The 19,263-nt window shown below is 43.5% G+C and overlaps 1 protein-coding gene across 1 annotated transcript; it reads right to left on the bottom strand.

Annotated features, from left to right (window-relative positions):
- Positions 1-4,387: 4,387 nt before the first annotated feature.
- Positions 4,388-19,263, bottom strand: CCNA1 (cyclin A1). The gene is made up of 9 exons (XM_068265026.1): positions 18,992-19,263; positions 16,368-16,569; positions 14,429-14,663; positions 13,959-14,089; positions 9,694-9,917; positions 7,501-7,705; positions 6,363-6,476; positions 4,880-5,013; positions 4,388-4,787 (listed from the first exon to the last, which is right to left on the bottom strand). The coding sequence occupies exons 2-9, from the start codon at positions 16,548-16,550 to the stop codon at positions 4,739-4,741; spliced, it is 1,275 nt and encodes a 424-aa protein (XP_068121127.1). The 5' UTR covers positions 16,551-16,569; positions 18,992-19,263; the 3' UTR covers positions 4,388-4,738.

Genomic DNA, 19,263 nt, shown 5'->3' with positions numbered 1-19,263 from the left:
GAACTTTATGATTCTTCCCACAATAAGGACATCTTTCCAGGAACTAAGTATTTTTCTCCCTTCTTTTATTTTTCATACTGGCTATTACTGTCTTAATAATTGTGATTTTTAATAATTGTCTGTATATATTAATTATTTATATTGCGTGAATAAACGACTTTCTCCAAGTCATTCACTTTCCGCTACCCTGCTTATCAGCACACACAGAACTGATCCCGGGTCTCTGAAGATACGCTACTGTTTGTTTGTGGTTGGCTAGACAGAATATCATGTGTTTAACCGTTTTATTCGCAGGATTAGTCAGTCAGTTAGTGGGCCCCACGGTCCTATGGTAACCGCGGTGGTGGCAGTTTACTCTGAACCAGTAGGTGACGTTGTAATTACCCGTGTCTCACAGGTTCCCTTCTGAGTTGTCTGCGGCTAATTCTTAACGGTTCCTGCGCATTGACTGCGACCAGAGTTCGCACGATCTGTGCGCTGGCACCGTTTAGAAGGCTAAGTGCGGTCAGCCACTGAGGGCTCCTGTGACACTTTGTAAGGTATATTTTATATGTTCTGTTCTTGATTCCTTTTGTTCAGTCTTTTAGCATTGTGTGTTTTGGAAGAATGATTCTATGTTTTCACACTAGTTCACACTGCAAGCACTATGTGATAAAATTACATTAGTAAGCGCTTTTCAAATCACTGGTGCTTAGAAGAGTGCTCGGCATATGAACCAACAGGCTGGATGCCGCTGATCATTAATCCCAGTTGCTTAGCTTACTAGCTTTTCATGTAGGGTTTTTTTTTTTAAGCAATTTTAGTGCCTACATTTGCTGACTGATTGCGATTCACAAATGCAATTAGGAATATCCATTTTTTTTCTAGGGGTCAGGTAGTAAAAATGCTGCAAAAATCACTTTTGTACAGCAATTGATAGATTTAGCAGCATTCCTTTCTTCTGTATTGTAGTACAATTACTCCAAAAATGCTGAAGGAACCCATGATTGCAATTTCCCTAATTACAATCACTCCTGTGGGTTTGCCACCACTGACTTTCAATAGCATAGCAATTATGGAATTCCAAGCCCAAAATAACTAGTGGGCCATAGCGGCCTCGTTCACATTGCCATCCGGATGTCAGCATCGCGTGCAGGAGGTAGACATGCATGACATCAGAAGTGCATTGACTGCACTGTCTGCTGTTCACACTGCATGCGTTCCAGACCAGTGCAGTCCGTGAACGCATGCTGCATGCATTTTTTTCTGAACCGTGTGGCTGACCCATTCACTACAGCAAATGGGTATCAGCCACACAACGCATGCAAATGCAGATGGTGTGCATTCTTACATGTTGTGATCGTACAGCCATCTGCATTTGGTAATATGAACAGGGCTAGGCTCCTCACACTGCAGCTGTTGCATTTCTTGTAACAGACATTTGCAACACCATGCAATCAAATTTCTATGGTACATTCACATTGGCCCACCTGCAGTGTTGTAGTTTCCAAGAGAAGCATACTGTGCATTTACCAGACAGCATGCATGCTTAGTGGCTGTAAGGGCTGGGGTCCACTAGCTGTGCTTTGCCAACAGATCTCAATGGGGTGGTCCCACAAGAAGCTTTTTGATCATGGAGTAGTTGCAAAATGCTGCTTGCAGCAGTTTGGTAGCAAGCCTGGGGGCTTCACATCAGTGGCTACAGTAGCCAATTTACAATCACTGAAATTGTGACACTTCAACTCAGAATTTTTGCATCTCACTTACCATCCCCATTTGTGATTTCTGTTGATCACAGGCAAACTCAGAATACATGTTCAGTTACATCTAAACACACTCACTTCATACACACTGGGATTACAGATTTGATATTGAATTAGGATCAAGGTGATATACAAAAGTGATTGTTGTCACAAGCCCCCTAGTGGCCGGACCGCACAATGCCTTCCAATCTGTTTCAGCACAGACCATGCAATCTGTGGTTGCAATCGGTGCACAGAAACAGCTGGTATTTTGGCAGCAGACAGACTAAAAGGGAGCTTGTGAGTTACGGTAATACAATTTACACACTATTTCAGGGTATAACTGCCATCACTCCTACAGCAGGGTAGGAGTTCTAACTAATACTGAGAATACTTGCAAATAAAACCGGTTAAAGGAAACCAGAGGCCCCAGAAAGATTTTATACATACCTGGGGGCCTCCTCCATCCCCATACGCACAAACCGCTCCCACGCCTCCGTCCTGCTTCCTGTATCCGGCGGTACAGGGCTCCGTAGTTTCGGCCAGTTGGCGGCAGCACGCAGCCAGTTGTCTGCATCAGAGGGGCTCCCGGCATACCCTTACGCGTGCGGCTGCATACTGCGCAGCCGCATGCGTAAGGGTATGGAGGGAGCTCCTGCTCATGCAGACATTTGGCCGCGTTTGCTGGAAGTGACAGCACCCGGTACCGGTGATCCAGGAAGCGGAGGATGGAGGCGTGGGAGCAATGCAGGCTTATGGGGCTGGAAGAAGCCCCAGGTATGTATAAAATCTTTTACGATTCCAGCGTCTCTGGTTCTGTTCTGCAGCAGCCCAGCACTCACCTCCCTGGGATCCAGTGCAGCAGTTTTCCTGTCCTCTGGGGGAGCACTGTAACCCTAGGGTGAGCTTGCCAGGGGAAATGGGGAAAAGCAGAGCCTTGGAGAAGAATGGTGGCCAATGTCTGAGATCCGCTGGGAGGCAGGTTAAAATGCCCACTGCATTGCTCTGCATAGAAAATTGGATTTATCCTGCACTGTCAGTGCCTCTATCAGATACACAACTTTTAGCCATAGACCCTGACCAAGCATGCAGATCAGGCATTTCACAGTCATATCTGACAAAGATTGGCTTTCTACTTGCTTCTGGTGTGATTCAGACACTACTGCAGCCAAGTAGACCAATAGGGCTACTGGTATTAAGACTCATCTACACAGTACAATTTTCCATCAGACTGGTGATCTGATAAGAAATTGCAGTGTGTAGAGGTCCAGATGGTTTCTGATCAATTTTGCAGTTAAAAAAACCCCTAAGGTGAAAGTAAACTAATGAAACAAATGATTGCACCCATCTTATTTCGCTTAAGAACTTGATGATCCACAGTTTTAGTTTGTTGAAATCTACTTTAAGTTTTAAAAGTTTTGTTTCTCAGTTACACATTTATTGAAGTATGCCAGAGTTAAAAATGTATCTCTATCTTTTTCCTGCTCTTTAAAGCCATTTTCTGCTAGGAAAAGTGTTTTATAGTTGGGATTTCTTACAAGGGTCACACTGTAGTCACTTTCCAAGTCAGGTCAGCCAGCCAAGTGCATACCAGATGTTTAACTTTCAGGGCTCGTTTCCACTGTTGCATTCCACCGCGGACAAAATCGCATGCGGGTGCGATTCCGCATAGGTAGGGGTATGTGCGAATTTAACCATGTCACTGCCTGTGTAAATTAACATTATACCTATGGAAACGAGCCCTCAAAAAAAAAAAAGTGAATTTCCTATTAAATACATTGTATGTGAATTGTATAGCGTTATGCGAATTCAGACAGCTCTGCAGTGCAGATTTTTCTCTGCATAGAAAAAACACAGAAATCCTGACAAGTGGCAACCGTCCCATCCACTTGTATTGACTATGCGAATTTGCATGCAGATTCGCTCTAGTGGAAACAGGCCCTTAAGGGCTCGTCTCCACTAGTGCGGCGTGCGTCTTGCAGACGCACACCGCACTGAGCGGGTGGGCGGGATTGCAGGCGAATCCCATGAGCCGTGCATGGCTATGGGATTCGCAGCCTCCGTGGCGAAATCTGCGGGGGTTCCGGGCGAATCGCTCCTGCAAGCGATTCCGCCACAGCGCCGTCATCCCCTATGGCAGAGTTTACCTGTGCGAATGATGTGCGGGGAAACTCTGCAGAATCGTGGCGAAACCGCCCTAGTGGAAACGGGCCCTAAGAGTACACAGTTTAACATTTAGAACAGGTGTTCTGAAGGATGTAAGAAGTGGGCAACTACATAGAATTTGATGGTGTGGAGCATTGGCTACTACTTGCAATGGGTGCTCAAAATAACTGGGCACCCGACTGCTGGAAAGCCACCATGATGTGCATTCTGGATGCCAAAACCATCAATTTCCACACATCTGAGTGAAGGGGAACACAAGTTTGTGATAAATATGAACAAAACCCTCTTGCTGGGAGGTGCCACTATGATTAAAACATTAGGAACTGATTATAAAAACCCTACACCCATGTGCCTGAGAATTTTAGTTCACCGTTAACTACATCAGGATTCTGGGATTCCAGGAAAGTCTCATTTAAAGTTCACCAAGACAGTCAAACATTTTAGATGTGCATTAAAATTCCCTTGTAAAAAAAAAAAAAAAAAAAAGCCATGTTGCCAAATTACTCTACATAGAGTTTATTAAAACAAGGTTACATCAGGAGACCAAATATATGCTTGAAGGGGTTAGTAAGAAGGTGCAGGACCTGCACAGAGGAAATACAGGTCTATATACAGTCAGCTCTTCAAGATTAGCAAAGTTCTGTGTGGTTTTGCTGAAGTATTGGCCATCTATGATGTAGTCCTAAAAGTTATAAATAGGTTAAAAACATCTGCTCAAGTTTAATGCTGACAAAATTTCATAAGTTAAAAAAAGCTTGGTTGACACTTGGCCAGCAGTGTCAAATTAAAGTCAGACCAACACGGCTGGTCCTTGAGGTAAGTGCTGCATAAGCCTAGGAAAAGCTCTTCTGTCACAGTGGAAGGGATGAAGGAATTACCATCAGGGATACTTGCATGTGCCTGCAAGACAAAGAAAAAAAAAAATTTCCATTAACATCAGCACTTTCTACTTCTGATCAGAAATTTAGCAGAGGAAACAGAAAACGTCTTACTTTGGAGTCTTGTATTTCTCCTGGATGGCTTGCTGTGGTTGGTGAGGTGCATTAAGGCAGGCTCTGTGCAGATCAACTAGACAGGGTGCAATGTCACTCAGTGTGTAGCCAGTGAATATCTGAAGGCTTTCAGGCTGGTAAAATAAAAAGTTACAATAGGTTTACAACCTCACTTAGGATACACGAGTATATAAAAAGTGGGATTATACAGTAGCTACTTGTTCTTACCTTAAAGGTGCTTAGAAATTTGGGTGCCCAGTAATCATGATTGTAAAAATCTCAGTAACAGATATTTTACTATAGCTAAACTTATTCTCACAGGCCACCACACACCTTGACACCTAACAGTTACTATCCCCATTCTAAGGATGACCCTTGAGCTGCCAATGCAGAGTTGATTAAGGCTGGTTTCACAGTGGGACGTTACAGGCACACGTTACAGCAGCCTGTAACGCACCCCTCCGCAATGAAAAATCAATGGGCTGTTCAGTGCCCACATTGCGTTATATAGTAACGCTGCGCCACCAGACAACGTACTGCATGCAGTACTTTAAGTGGCAGAGCTGCGTTAGACTGCTTGCACATGCTCAGTATGGGTGGGTTTTTTTAATTTTGGGGTGGAGGAGGTGGGGAGAGGCTGCTATGTAGCCAGGCACATGGCTACCAATATTCACGGCACTTGCAGTGTTTTCTTCTTGGAGCGGCCGCTGATGGCTGGTGGGACCACGTGATGCGGAGAGCTCCGCTCACGTGGTCTCCGCAGTGCCTCCGACAGAGCAGGCGCACCAAGAGCTGCTTGTAACGCGGCTCTTGGTAGCGTCCTGCTCCAACACAACCAGGCGTTGCGTTAGGGGCACGTTATGCGACCTTAACGTCCCCTCTAACGCAACGTCCTGGTGTGAAACCAGCCTTAGGCAGCTTGAAAATAGACAACTGAAATGCAGCTAAGTTAGTCCATTTTCAAGCAGCAATATGAACTAAACAACCCATTTAAAATGAATGATGCTACGTGACCTAGGACCTGGATACCAAGAGGATTTGTTGCAACTGTCAGACCTCAGGAAAATAAAAAAAATAAATAAACCCCAGAGTTCAAACTAAACACTTTGAGCCAGCTTTGTGCTGTGTTGCCCCACCCTGAGGAATGCCTTGACAAGACCGCACCAACCCTGGACACAAATAATGAAAAGCCACCCATTTAGTCTGGTGTGTACAAAGAAAAAATTCCCCCATACTGATCTGAGATCAAGATGGTAGAAATAAATTTAAGTCAATTGCTTTCTGCAATACAACCCCACAGTGTAGAGCAGGGGAGATGGTAGGTAGGTGTTTAAAATACCATTTGGTGTGCACACGACTGCTAGCTCAACATTACCCATCTGGAGGTTTACTCCAGCTCAGGAGAACCCTTGGCATGTACACCATTAGCCTGTTATCACAGAGTGGTGCGAGATGTTTTTCTTGCTTTGTTTTATCTACTCACCCAGAAAATCCTGTTGACTATATAGTTGGCCAGGCAATAGGCTGCAGCAGCTATCATTGAAGGAACATACGATAAGAAGGGCTCCACTTCAAGAAGTGTCAGTTCTGCCATATACTAAAGTGAAAACAGAAGGTGAAACAAGGTTAGGTCTAAATTAACATGCCATTAGTATTCTCAGTTTAGCTCTATAACAGTTTAGCTCATTAAAATCCAAAAACTTGTATAAGTGACCATGGAACTCATTTCTGCATTACAGAATGGCATGTAAACTGAAAGGTGGAGAGTTAACTGCCTAGTCTATACAAGAGCTGTACAAAAAGGGAACCAAGTAAAAAGCCCTCTAACTTTACCCTTCACATCTTGAACGGTTAGTAATAGACAGGTTAGGATTCAGTTTGGGTGGAACACAAGTTTTTGTAAAAAAAAAAATAAATAAATAAAAAAAAAAATTATATATATATATATATATATATACTGTGTGGCACATTTTCACCACACCCAATTACTAATGGGAAATGTGCATGTTGTGCAAAGATTATGCTTTAGGCTGTAAGGTCGCCACATTATGGTAAGTGTTTTTTTACAATCCCAATTAAACTCACCATTGGTTGCAAGTAATGTTAATTTGCAAGCAGGTAACAAAAACCAGAAGGTTTACAGCCCAATCTACACGATACGATTTGATTAAATCCGACATGTCCGATCGGGATTCTATTCAATTCGATTTGCCATTGCAAAACGGACAAACTGAATCCCGGTCGGACATGTCACATTTAAATCGGATTGTAAATAGAATCGTAATCGAATCGTACTGTGTAGACTGGGCTTAAGCTCCCACCTGCTAGTTGTATCTAGTCCTGTTTTACAGCACTTGCCTGTCAACTACAGCCCACCTCTTCCCCATTATGTTAGATTGTAAGCTTGCAAGGTCTTGTAAGTTAATGACAGTACATTTGTAACTAGCAACTGACACCTGTGTTCTGTGCCAATATCTATTGTTAGGCAACCACGTTTCTCCTTCTGTACAGCATAGTTAAAAACAAACAAAACAAAAAAAACTAGTAAGAAGTTGGACTTTTTCCTTTGGCAATGCCTGTATGAATCTTGTCATGCCATAATAGCCATTTTTAATTTGTACCATTGCAAGATGTTCAGTCTTGGTGCCAATGTTGTTCTTGCTAATGTACTGCAGCAGGAAGTGGTTGATTGTAGGGACAGTCATGTCAAAGGCCAGCACTTTGAGCAGTAGATGTTCCATGCGTAGCAGCTGTTTCTTGGTGTAAGTATCATCAGTTATGTACACAAATTCATCCACATCAGGCGGGTAGATCTCTTCATATTTCCTGTGATGAGAACCATTAAATTTAATCAGCATCTAAAATTTAATCTGTCATGTTCAACCTTTTCAAAAATGCCTGCTGCAAGGAGACATCACTTGAATCCAGAATCAGCACTGCAAGTTTTGTTACACAAGATACAGGCTAGCTCTTGAAATTTTGAAGTCCTGAGGTTTGAGGATTTAAACCTTGCCATAGGGCTCCACATGCCAAGCAGCTAAAATTAAACAGGTATTCTGGACTGCTGTGAGGGAACTGTTGAAATGTACCCCCAAATGATAAGTGTTGGCTGAGCGAGGGAAAAAAAAAAAAAAAACCCAGAGGCATGATCTCCTGTGACCATCAGAAATTGCCAATTTGAGTGTGCACTGATTAATGGAGAGTCATGTTCCAGGGTTCAGGTCCCAACCAGGTAACAGTCATGTAATTTCTCATGATTTGTATGGCTGGCTTGAGGATCACTTGATAAAGTGATGGGAACAAAAAGGGCTCATTTCCATGAGCAGTTGAACTGTATTGCTCAGCATGCAGTAACCAGTTGTAGCAGAAGCTTTTCACTGCCTAACTGCTTGTGGAAAAGGTGCCTTGAGAACCTGAACTGATAATAAAAAGTCAAAATAACCACAGTCACTTACCTCCTGTGTAGTCTACTCAATCACCTCCACTCCTGCGTCCCATTTGTTCACTGTGATCAATGGAATTCTCTATCCGCCATTTTAAAAAAAAAAATGTCCATTACCCCATAACAGCTTCATGGTCAGCACACTTATGCTGGGTACACTGAGATTTTCTGGCCGATTTACTTTCAGATAGATTTCCAACGTGTTCGATTTGCTTTCCGATCGACTTCTATTAAAGTGAATGGAAATAGATTGGAAAGCAAATTGCACATGTTGGAAATAAATTTGACAGCAAGTCGGCCAGAAAATCTCAAAGTGTGTATCCAGCATTAAACTAAAATCCCTCACTGGAGCCATGGAGAAACATGGACATTACCTTGCACATTAGTTGTGATAGCTACTGGCATATTTAAAGGGAACCTTAACTGAACGGGGGTAAAGAGTTTTACTTACCTGGGGCTATTACCAGCCCCCTGCAGCAGTCTTGTGCCCTCGGCGCTGCTCTGGAATCCTCTGGTCCCCCGCTGTCACTTAGTTTCGTTTTTGACGACTCACCAGTCGCCATGCGTATTGGACGCATTCACCAATGCAATTAGCGCTATTGGGGACCGCAACGCGTACAAAAATATGCGTTGCCGCACATCTACGTGTGGAATGCGGCAACGCGTATTTTTGTACGCGTTTGTCTGCAATAGCGCTAATTGCATTGGTGAATGTGTCAATACGCATGGCGGCCGGCGACTGGTGAGTCGTCAAAAATGAAACTAAGTGACAGCGGGGGACCAGAGGATTCCAGAGCGGCGCCGAGGGCACAGGACTGCTGCAGGGGGCTGGCAATAGCCCCAAGTAAAACTCTATACCCCCCGTTCAGTTAAGGTTCCCTTTAAATTCTGACAAAATATTGTCAGAACTGGAAGGTATCACTAAAATAAAAATTTAAAAAAAATTGTGAGCTGAGAGGAACTGGTGGTGAGGTTAGTATGTAATATTCATTTGCAGCTATGTCATGCGTTTTAGATAGATAATTTCTCGCTTCAGGTTCCATTTAAGGAGAATAATCTGCACAAGCAGCCACCTCTAGAGAACTGCATTTTGTAGCTTTGACATCTTAATAGATCAAAATTGTTCAGTTTAGGATGTACTGCCAACCTTCAGTTGAATAAGTCAGATATGGAAGCCTGCTGGGCCTCCATTTAAGGTCATCAGTGCTATAACCCATCTAGAATGGGCCTTTAGATTGTTCCCAATCCAGCCTTACTTTGTTTTCTCATAACAGCATTTGCTGAGGGAGCACACAACCTCCTAGCACCCAACTGTACAATCTTAGCCACCCATTTCTACATTCACAAAGGGTAGTCCCATTTGAGCACTTACGCTGCCAAGAGAATTGCTGCGGTTCCTACGAGCTGAAGCTTGCCCCTCAGCACAGACATACAAGACAGAAATCGGTCCAAGTAGTTTACAGCCAGATGCAAAGTCTCATTACGAAGCTTGTACTCCTCTCTCACTTCAACCAGCCAGTCAACCAAGATTGTCCGCATTGCTGAAGTAATATCTGTCTGCTTCTTCATGTAGTAAGGTTTGGGCCGATGTTTAATCTTATGAAAAAAAAAAAATTAAGCTTTGAGAAAATCTCAGATATAATCCAACTGCAGTGGCAAGTAGTGTCCTATTGTCCAGATAATGTACAGTGTGAGGAAAGGAACAGCGCTACTTAACAGATTGCATCATTATGATTACCTGCTTGAGAGTGCAAGCCCCACTAGTGGGATAAAATACACACCCAGCATTCAAATAAAATGCACCCACCTACCATTGGAGTATGTTGGTTTCTGTAATAGCTTGCTGGCAACTTAAGTACTCGTCCCTCCCACTGCGAAGAAATCATCCCATGGGAGGGGCCCTAACACTAACTAATCCTAAATTATGCAATTGTCTGGATGCGCCACCAAGTAAAAAAATTCAAAATTGTGCAAAGGTGGATCAGCACATCACCAGGCTGCCAGGGGTGTGCTGAGTCCCCACAAGAAACTACAAACACACCTTGAACCCAAACAGAAGCTCTGCATAAACATCAATAAGCAATGCCATTACATCGGAGCAGCTGACCAAAGCTACTTACTTTTGTACATGGCGAGGAACAAATGTAACTGGTCAGCTTCTCCCATTTAATAGCATTGCTTATTGATGTTTATGCAGAGCTTCTGTTTGGTTTCAAGGTGCATTTGTAGTTTCTTTGGGGGGGGGGGGGCTCAGTACACCTGATTGGCGGCCATTCGGAGGCAGCCTGGTGATGCACTGATCCACCTTTGCGCAAGATAATGTACAGATCTGGCAGGTGGACTATGGTTTTATGGCTAAAGTGCAGATGTATTTGCAAATTAATTATAGAAAGACCATGCTAGAAGTGTATTTAGCTCATTAAAAACTAGCATTTTTTGCTTCATGTGAGGAAGTAGTAACTCCCATAATGCATCAAGTATACACAACTTGAGTTCAAATCCATGCAGAGCTTCTGGTTTACAATATACCTGTAACTAGTTTTACAGAAGCTACTCCACACCAACTTGCAGACAGCTGGTTCTGGCCAAATCTGCCTGTTGGTGCAAGGCATGTATTCAGGTTTTAGATGGAAAACAGCACTTCAGTTTAATGCACCATTTAGCAACCCACTTGCCAGCAGAAAGGGCCTTCTGGTTGCAGAATAGCACAACTGGAAAAGTACAGTGTGGTTATAGTAAATACCATATGTCCCATCTAGCAAGTGGCTGCCACCTGCTCAAATTATGCATGAAGCCAACAGTGCTGCTTGCAAGTACCCAAATTAACAGAAGTGGCCAAGAAGCAGTTTGGGCCCCATTTACACTGAGCCCACATCTGCAGTGGTTTTGCTGCATGAGATGGCTGGGGAAAGCCTGCCCATTTCTTCAATGGAGTGCTGTCTAAATTACACTGCGGTAAAGAATTGTACAGAGTTTTCCTGCAGCATGCTCACTATAGCTGTGCATGGCAGAAATTCAGGCTGCAGTTATGCATCAGAACAGGAGCTGTGGCTGAAGGAAATGGCTTCCAGCAGATAGCCTTTAAAAACTGGATCGGAACTCTTGTACAGCATGCAATGAAAAGTCTTTATTCCACATAAGTGCACTTCTGTATTTGTGTTAGTTTAGGCAGATAAGCCTAGTTCTCATCAGCAACTGTACACAGAATACAGAAGAGCTTCGCCTAGGCAACTTTCCATAAGCTAGACAGAGGCTTAAAGTGATCCAGAGACAGAGCTCAAGCAGATCGCTAGAGTCCAGTCTGGACAGACTGTACACATGCCAGATTTGATGTCCAAACGATGGGTAGTTTGCGAAAATCTGCCATGTGTATGTACCAAGAGAGGGAAGTCTCAGGATCCAGAGGCTTCCCTTGCTGATCTACAGGTCCCTGTTGAGTGCAGCTCTTCCTGATGCAGTAGTAGCACAAGCCTGCCCATGCATAGTACCAATTTACTGCACATGTGGGCTGGCTATTGCAGACACTGGAGCAGGAAGAGCTGCGTGGCCCCATTAGGAGTAACAATGCATTGTCAGAGGGACATTACAGCAGGGAGGAAAGCCTCAATAGGATCTTCCATCTCTAAGGCCTCATACACACAGACCATAGTCTTTTGAAAGTGAAAGATCAGACCAATTTTACCCCCTTCCATGTAGTATGAGAGCTATACCTTCACAGTCTCCTATGGAGCTGAACTCCCCATCAGGAAAAAAAAAAAAAAAAAAAAAAAAAAAAAAAAAAACTTTGCAAGATGTTGCACACACAGATGTACAGACACAAAAGATCAGTATCTGCAAAAGATCTGTTCCTGCCAAAGTTCCGTTCCTGCAAATTGCATTAATAGTCTATGAGATCTGCAGATCATAATACACACCTTGTTTAACTGACATTCATCTGCAGATCAGACAATCGTCTGCTGATCTGAAAATCCATCCTGGTGGATCTGATCTGCAGATGAATGTCAGTTAAATCGTGTGTATGATTATCTGCAGATCTCATAGACTATGAATGCAATTTGCAGGAACGGATCTTTGGCAGGAACAGATCTTTTGCAGATACTGATCTTGTGTCTGTACAGCATCTGTGTGTGCAGCATCTTCCAAAGATTTGTCTGATGGGAGAGTTCAGCTCCATAGAATAGACTGTAGGTATGGCTCTCATACTACATGGAAGGGGGTAAAATTGGTCTGTGATCTTTCATTTTCCAAAGACTATGGTCTGATGTGTGTATGAGCCTTAAACTTTAGTGGTAATCCCAAATCAGCCTTGGAATGGAAGTCTGTAGCGCAGAGCAGTAATCCCATGCCTGAATTATAAGGTCCGTACACACGCCGGACTGCAGGCAACGACTGGTCTATCGTCACCTCCCGCTGGGCAGGTTTTCAGCAGACAGTCCGGCGTGTGTACAGACTGTACACACGCCGGACTGTCACTGGAACGCCCACCCAGCAGGTGGTGACGACGGACTCGTCGTTGCCTGCAGTCCCGCGTGTGTACGGACCTATATGCATGAACTGCTGAAGAACTCTGGTATGTTTTTCCATGTTGGGGGGGGGGGTTCTAAAAGTTTGTAAGAAAAAAAAAGTAGACCCTCAATCTGTAAATGATTGTAACACCAGCGAGGTTAAGTATCTGATGTGTACCAGATCTTTGGCTTGGGTGCTCTTTAACCCTTCCAAAAATGTAAAGAAACTTCAGGTTTAGGATTTCCATTCCAATTGTACTGACTTAGGTTATCATGCTGTGGGCAATCTTAGAGAAGTTCTGAGTTTAGTTCCACCTCCATGTATAGAGCTATTGATTTGCTTACTTACCGAGCAGCAGTGATGCATCATGGAAGTCAACTTGCACACAAAGCTGAATTGCAAATACCTTCTGTTTTGAGCTAGCAACTTTCACATTTGCTTTAGCACCCCCCCCCCCCCCCCCCCCCCCTTCTAAAAAGTAGTTGATGGCTTTTTCTGGTAAACTCCTCATTAACCTCTTGTAAAGACACTGAAAATTCCCTTTACCTCCTTTGTGATAACCCCAAGCTACACTTATGGTAGCCGCCAGGAGGTCCATGCAGAGCATTGTGTGCAGCCTACTGGGCAATCCAGACACTGGCAGCCATTCCTCTCCTGTCCAGAAGCTCTGCATACCCCTGGTGAGAGTGCTGACAGCTGGCAATCTCACTAGAGGGTTATAGCACCACCTGGATGACAGGAGAGAACTGCAGCACTGGATCCCAGGGAGACAAGTGCTGGGGCTGCTCCAGGCTCTAAGTTACCTAGAGAGAGAAGCCTCAGGATCCTACTGAGGCTTTCATCTGATTTCAAGCCCCCCCCCCCATTGATGATCACAGCCCCCTCCACATCAGGGCCATGTAGCCATTCCTCCAGAATTGTGGCCATGGCTTTCTGCACATGCATCGCCTGGATATGATTAGTGACAATGCATGGTTGCTAATCCTCTGGGGAGGTGCTCAGTGACAGGGGGACAGCAGAGCAGGGAAGGAAGCCTCAATAGGATCCTGAGGCTTCCCTCCATGCATCTCATTTTGTAACCAATCTTCGGCTCAGGTAATCTAACTACAGAGAACAGTTTAAAATCTTTACTTCTGCTTGTCGCAGGTGCTGATGGATCTCCTCTATGTATTCTGAGACCGCTATGGCATCTGGGTCTGTTTCAGCGGAATCTTCAAGTTCAGTCTGAGTTGAGGAAGGAGTGTCCACCATCATTGGAGAGGCTGCAACAATAACAAATATCAGCATGTCTGTATTTAGATCACACATAATGCAAGACTACCCAAAGCAAGCAGATGCATGTTCATTCCACATAGCTGTGCCTTGTCCATTCCTCATTCTCCCTGGTAGCCTTTTTTTGGAAAACATTTCTGATAAGAGGGAACATTGCAACAAGCCTGCCTCTTCATGTCTGAGGATTAGACTTCAGCTGAATGTTACATTTTAAGTAGGGGTTATGGGAATGGGGAGGGATGACGACAAGAAAGGGTCCAGAAGACATACCTCTGCTTATCTTAGGTAGCTTTGCTTTAATGCATGCAAACAAGTGTAGTTCTACAAACCTGCACTGATGTCAAGTAGAAGGTGGAACTTTTGTTTCATGATGTTGGCCTCTATCTCTTCCAGACTGGAAAGTTCCACGTCATTTGTACAATTCTGAACAGGTTCAGACTTCTCAACATAGACTGTGAAGCAAGGCCTGGAGACAAGTGGTGCAGCATTTGTGGAAACCATCTTCCCAGGAAATGGAAACGCATTCTCAAACCCAGAAGGAACACTCTTTGCAGAAACAGGACCCTGTAATAGAGGGCAGCAGGTGGTTACATATATTCTACAGTTGTGGCTGAAGACTGCATTGGTATTCTGTGCTCTACAGCCTGCACCTGAACCATATGGAGGCTGCCATCTTTAAATACTAGTTGTCTGGCCATCCTGCTGATCTTTGGCATCAGTAGTGCCCGAATCAAGAATGCAGCTAATGGGCTTCAGTCAAAAACACCCAATCTGCATGCTTGCTCAGGGTCTCAATATCAGGCAACTTCAGAACCTCTCAAATGCTCCCATCCACCAGTTGGCACAGGTGGCAGACAGGTGCCCCCACCCATGCAGTTCCATCTGAGCACAGCAGTTGCCATGCTCATGTAACATGGTGGTTTTAGGCATGGAACCCACTAGCAGTACATCACTAAGCCATTGCTAAGTGCTTGTGATCTGAAAAGCTCTTGCCAATGTAATGCTATGAGTGTGATCTCACTTGAGTGATGCGATTTTATAAAAAAAAAGTCACCCATAGCATTGCATTAGCTAGAGCTTTTCAGAACACTAGCATTTAGAAAAGGCTTCTAGTCAGTTTGAACCCTTATGCTGCTTGGTAACACCACAGCTTAATACGTGGTGTTACAACTGCTGCATTTAAATCACATCTGATTGGCAGATGGGACGCTGAACTGCACAAATGAGCAGTTCAGTAGCATGTGGAAAAGATGTCTGTCAGCTGGAATTGTCTAACCACTTCACAGCGGTTTTTACCCTAATGGACAAGCGATTTTCACCATTCAGTGCCAATAACTTAATCACAATGAAATGATCTATATCTTGTTCTTAACACCAGTTGGGCTTGATGTTTACAGTAATTTTCTAAGAAGGAAAAAAAAAAGAGAAAAAAAACCTCCAATTTCATCCCCAATAGTTTTAATGTAAACACTGCTACTGTGCATAAAACCACACATTTTTCTGCCCATTTGTCCGGGTTATCACAAGATTTTAATTATGTCCCTAGTACAAAATATGGTGACAATATAGTATTTGGAAATAAGGCGTTTGCCATTTATATGTGCACAGGAATGCATGTGCAGGGGTGCACAGAGCAGCAGCACTGTCTGACTTGTAAAAACATCCTGCTAGAGCCGCTTAATGGCTCCAGGACATTTTTATAAGTCAGCTTGTCATTAAGTGGTTAAAAGGAGATCAAATGGCATCCTCCATAGGTCTTTCGAGTTTCCTTTAAAGCTGACCATATTGCAAGTGGGTATAGAATTATCTGAGAGAATGAAGTTACTGGTCAGGTCTGTATTATAGGATTGGCAGTGGGCAACCAAAATGCAGTTTGTGGACGTGCACAATACTTAAAATATTTGCAAACTGAGTCCAAAGAGGCAACATGCCAACCTTTAACCAGCTCACTTACTCCTGCTATTCTGTGTGAACAGCAGGGCCCATGACAGACTGAGGAAGGGGAAAGACAAGTTTAAACTTGGTGCACTGCTAGCCCGTGATATTGATTTGCGCTTATAATTACTGTTCAATACAATGAGAATCAGTGCGATTGCCCTAAAATGCTTCATGCAGCACATTTGCGATTGATTGACATCGCAAATGCTGAAGTGCGAATGTATCTATAGGGATACATTAGCAGCAGCACTTAGCGGATTGCCAGCGATCAAAGTGCTGAAGAATCGCCAAGTGTGAACCAGCTCTAAAGTTGTACAGATTATTCCTTACCGAGCTAAGCAATCTAGGGCGCTGCTCATTTTCACTGAGTACTCCAAGCACAGTCCTCTGAGTCTGTCTTGGAGCCAGGAGGTTAGATTGAACTCTTGGTAGGACAACGTTCTGACATCCATCATAGCTTCCCAGGCCAGTGTTTGCCACAGCGAAGACGTTGGATGAGCTACCACGACGCATTCTCAGACAAAGATGGTAACTAAACACAAGAAAAAAAATTCCATTGATGTAAACAGCTTTAATAAAAAAAAACAAAAACCCTCTAACAGCAGCAATGATCAGATGTGCACATAATGCTTACACTTCCAAACAAAATTGAGATTATAGATGCATTTGATGTGTATAAAATGTAGAATGTCTTGCTTCATTGTATATACCCCAGAGGAAGGTTAGTATGGGTATAAATCCACACTGTAGCACTTGGAAACATTGACATTACTTTGGAGATCTAAATAAAGACATTTGCATGTTCATTAAATCATTAGCTACATAACGGTCAGCGAGAAGTCCCATTCCTCAAACATTCCCACTTCCTGTTTTTTGGATGTAAAGTCTACAGGAAGCAGGAATGAGGAATATGAGGAATGGGTCAACAGATCAGTAGGAGTCAATCTTACATGAGGCAAATAAACACTTCCAGAGACTCAGTACACTTTGATGGAAGAAGGTTTATAGTCAATGGGAAGCTAAGGCTAAAGTTTTATAAGAAGCTAGACTAACATGTTAACCCCAGTGTTTGGATCGAGTCCTATGCTGTCCTGGGACAGCTTTCCACCAGCAAAAAAAAAAAAAAAAATTATATATATTTTTTTGCAAAACTGAAGTTCTAAAACATTCCAATAACTGCACTAAAGATTAACAAAATTAAAACTCTGCACAACAGGCACTCCCCTGCATCTGCATGATATTGGGGGGGGGGGAAGAATTCAGGATGGGGATTTCAGGTTGCAGCATATTGCCAAGCACAACAATGGTTTAAGAGGAGTTCCTGAGCTGACTCATAGGTAACCAACCACTCTCTCCCCCATTGCATTGCATTTTGCCTGCTCTCAATATTAAATCAGCCCACAAACTTGGCAAAAAATGCATATACTTGATTTGGACTCAGTTTCCAGGTTTATTTTATATACATCCTATACTTTTCTCTGGATCATCTCTTGCACAACTAAAAGCAATTTAATGGGAATCTAAGATGGCCATATCATGGATACAAGGTTTTATACACTGAGACCCAGCTAAGGCATCATTTACACTATACACACTGCCATATGCATTTGGCAGCACATAAGGCAACACCCAAGATCAGAAATAGACAGCACTTCTGACATCCAGATTATATGCACTGTGCAATGCACACAATGCAGCACTGAGCCTAATCACTAGTGATTAGGATCAGCAGCTCAACAATACAGATGGCATGCAATCACATGCATTGCACAGTCATCTGCATTGCTTAATATGAACTACCCTCTTTCCCTGAAAATAAGACCTACCCTGAAAATAAGCCCTAGCTGGAATTTTGAGCATGCTTGAAATATAAGCCCTACCCTGAAAATAAGCCCTAGCGGAAGTTAGAGGAGGAAGAAGCAGCCAGTAAGTGGGGACACAGTGGTGCAGTGCCAATCCAGCACTGATCCTGTCATCCCAGCACACAGCAAGGTTATTAGCTGTATGCAGGGAAGACAGGGCAGGTGCCTGATCAGTACAGGAGCATACTTGCAAATCCATGAACATCACAGTACAAAGGAACAGGAAATGTTCTGCTGAGAGACACTTCCTTATAGAAATATAAGACATCCCCTCAAAATAAGCCCTAGCATATCTTTCAGAGCAAAAATTAATATAAGACTGTCTTATTTTCGGGGAAAGACGGTAGGTCAAAGGCAGGGACGCAATTGAACAATGTACTCTAGGTCCTAGGTTCTCAACGTGTGGTACGCCTACCCCAGGGGGTACTTCTGATGGTTCCAGGGGGGTACTCGGGCTTGATATATTTAATAAAGACTAACACATTTCAAGTTTTAGAAAAGAATAAATCTTATTTAGACAACACCAAATTAGTGTTTTAGTTAATTAAAAGCAACAGCAAATACTTGGAAATGGTTTAGAACCAATCATCATGTACTACAATTAAATATATATTTGTCAAGGGGTACTTGTGATAATGTTTACTATGCTAGGGGGTACTTGGTAAGTAAAGGGTTTTAAAAGGGGTACATACCAATAAAATGTTGAGAAACACTGCTCTAGGTGATGCCAAGCATCAGTACTACATTAGACATAAGGAATAAACAGTTCACAAGCAGCCACAAGTAAACTGAAGGCGTCCAGAAAAAAACATGCAAAAAAGTTACTTTCACACAAAACTATCCATAAACTGCAAAAAGGACCACTAAGCCTTTTAGTTAGTGAGATGGGATTACTCATAAGAAACGTTAATGAACACAAGCACCCAATATGTAGCTTACAAACGCTGAATACATGCAGCCTGATAGCAAAATGGGCCCCTATGGCAGGTAATAGCCAACAACGCATAACTGCCAGGCATCCCATATGCCTCCCGTTGGTGGTCAGTGTATAGATCTAGCCGATCATGCACCGGAGTCTAGCGGCATCTTTACCGTAGCCGCAGGATCCGCTCTGGTAACAGTAGTACACTAAACAAAGCTGTAGCTCTGCCGTCTCTTCCCAGCACTGCTCCTATATATCCGTGTTAATGGCTGTCAGCTGCGAGCTGATGAGCTAGACGGCATCCGGTAATGATGAGGATCAGGTGCAGCGGGTGAGCAGACGGCGCTAGGACCACAACGCTCTACACGCTAGAGGTGATCCCGCTGGCTGCATGGCATCTCCGATGTCTTCAATCAGCCCGCGCCGGCTGCGACCAGCCAAT

The sequence above is a fragment of the Hyperolius riggenbachi genome, chromosome 2 (genome assembly GCF_040937935.1).
Source record: "Hyperolius riggenbachi isolate aHypRig1 chromosome 2, aHypRig1.pri, whole genome shotgun sequence".
NCBI classification, from domain to species: Eukaryota; Metazoa; Chordata; class Amphibia; order Anura; family Hyperoliidae; genus Hyperolius; species Hyperolius riggenbachi.
Note: the sequence above shows the minus strand (reverse complement) of the source record. Positions and strands in the feature narration are given on the sequence as shown.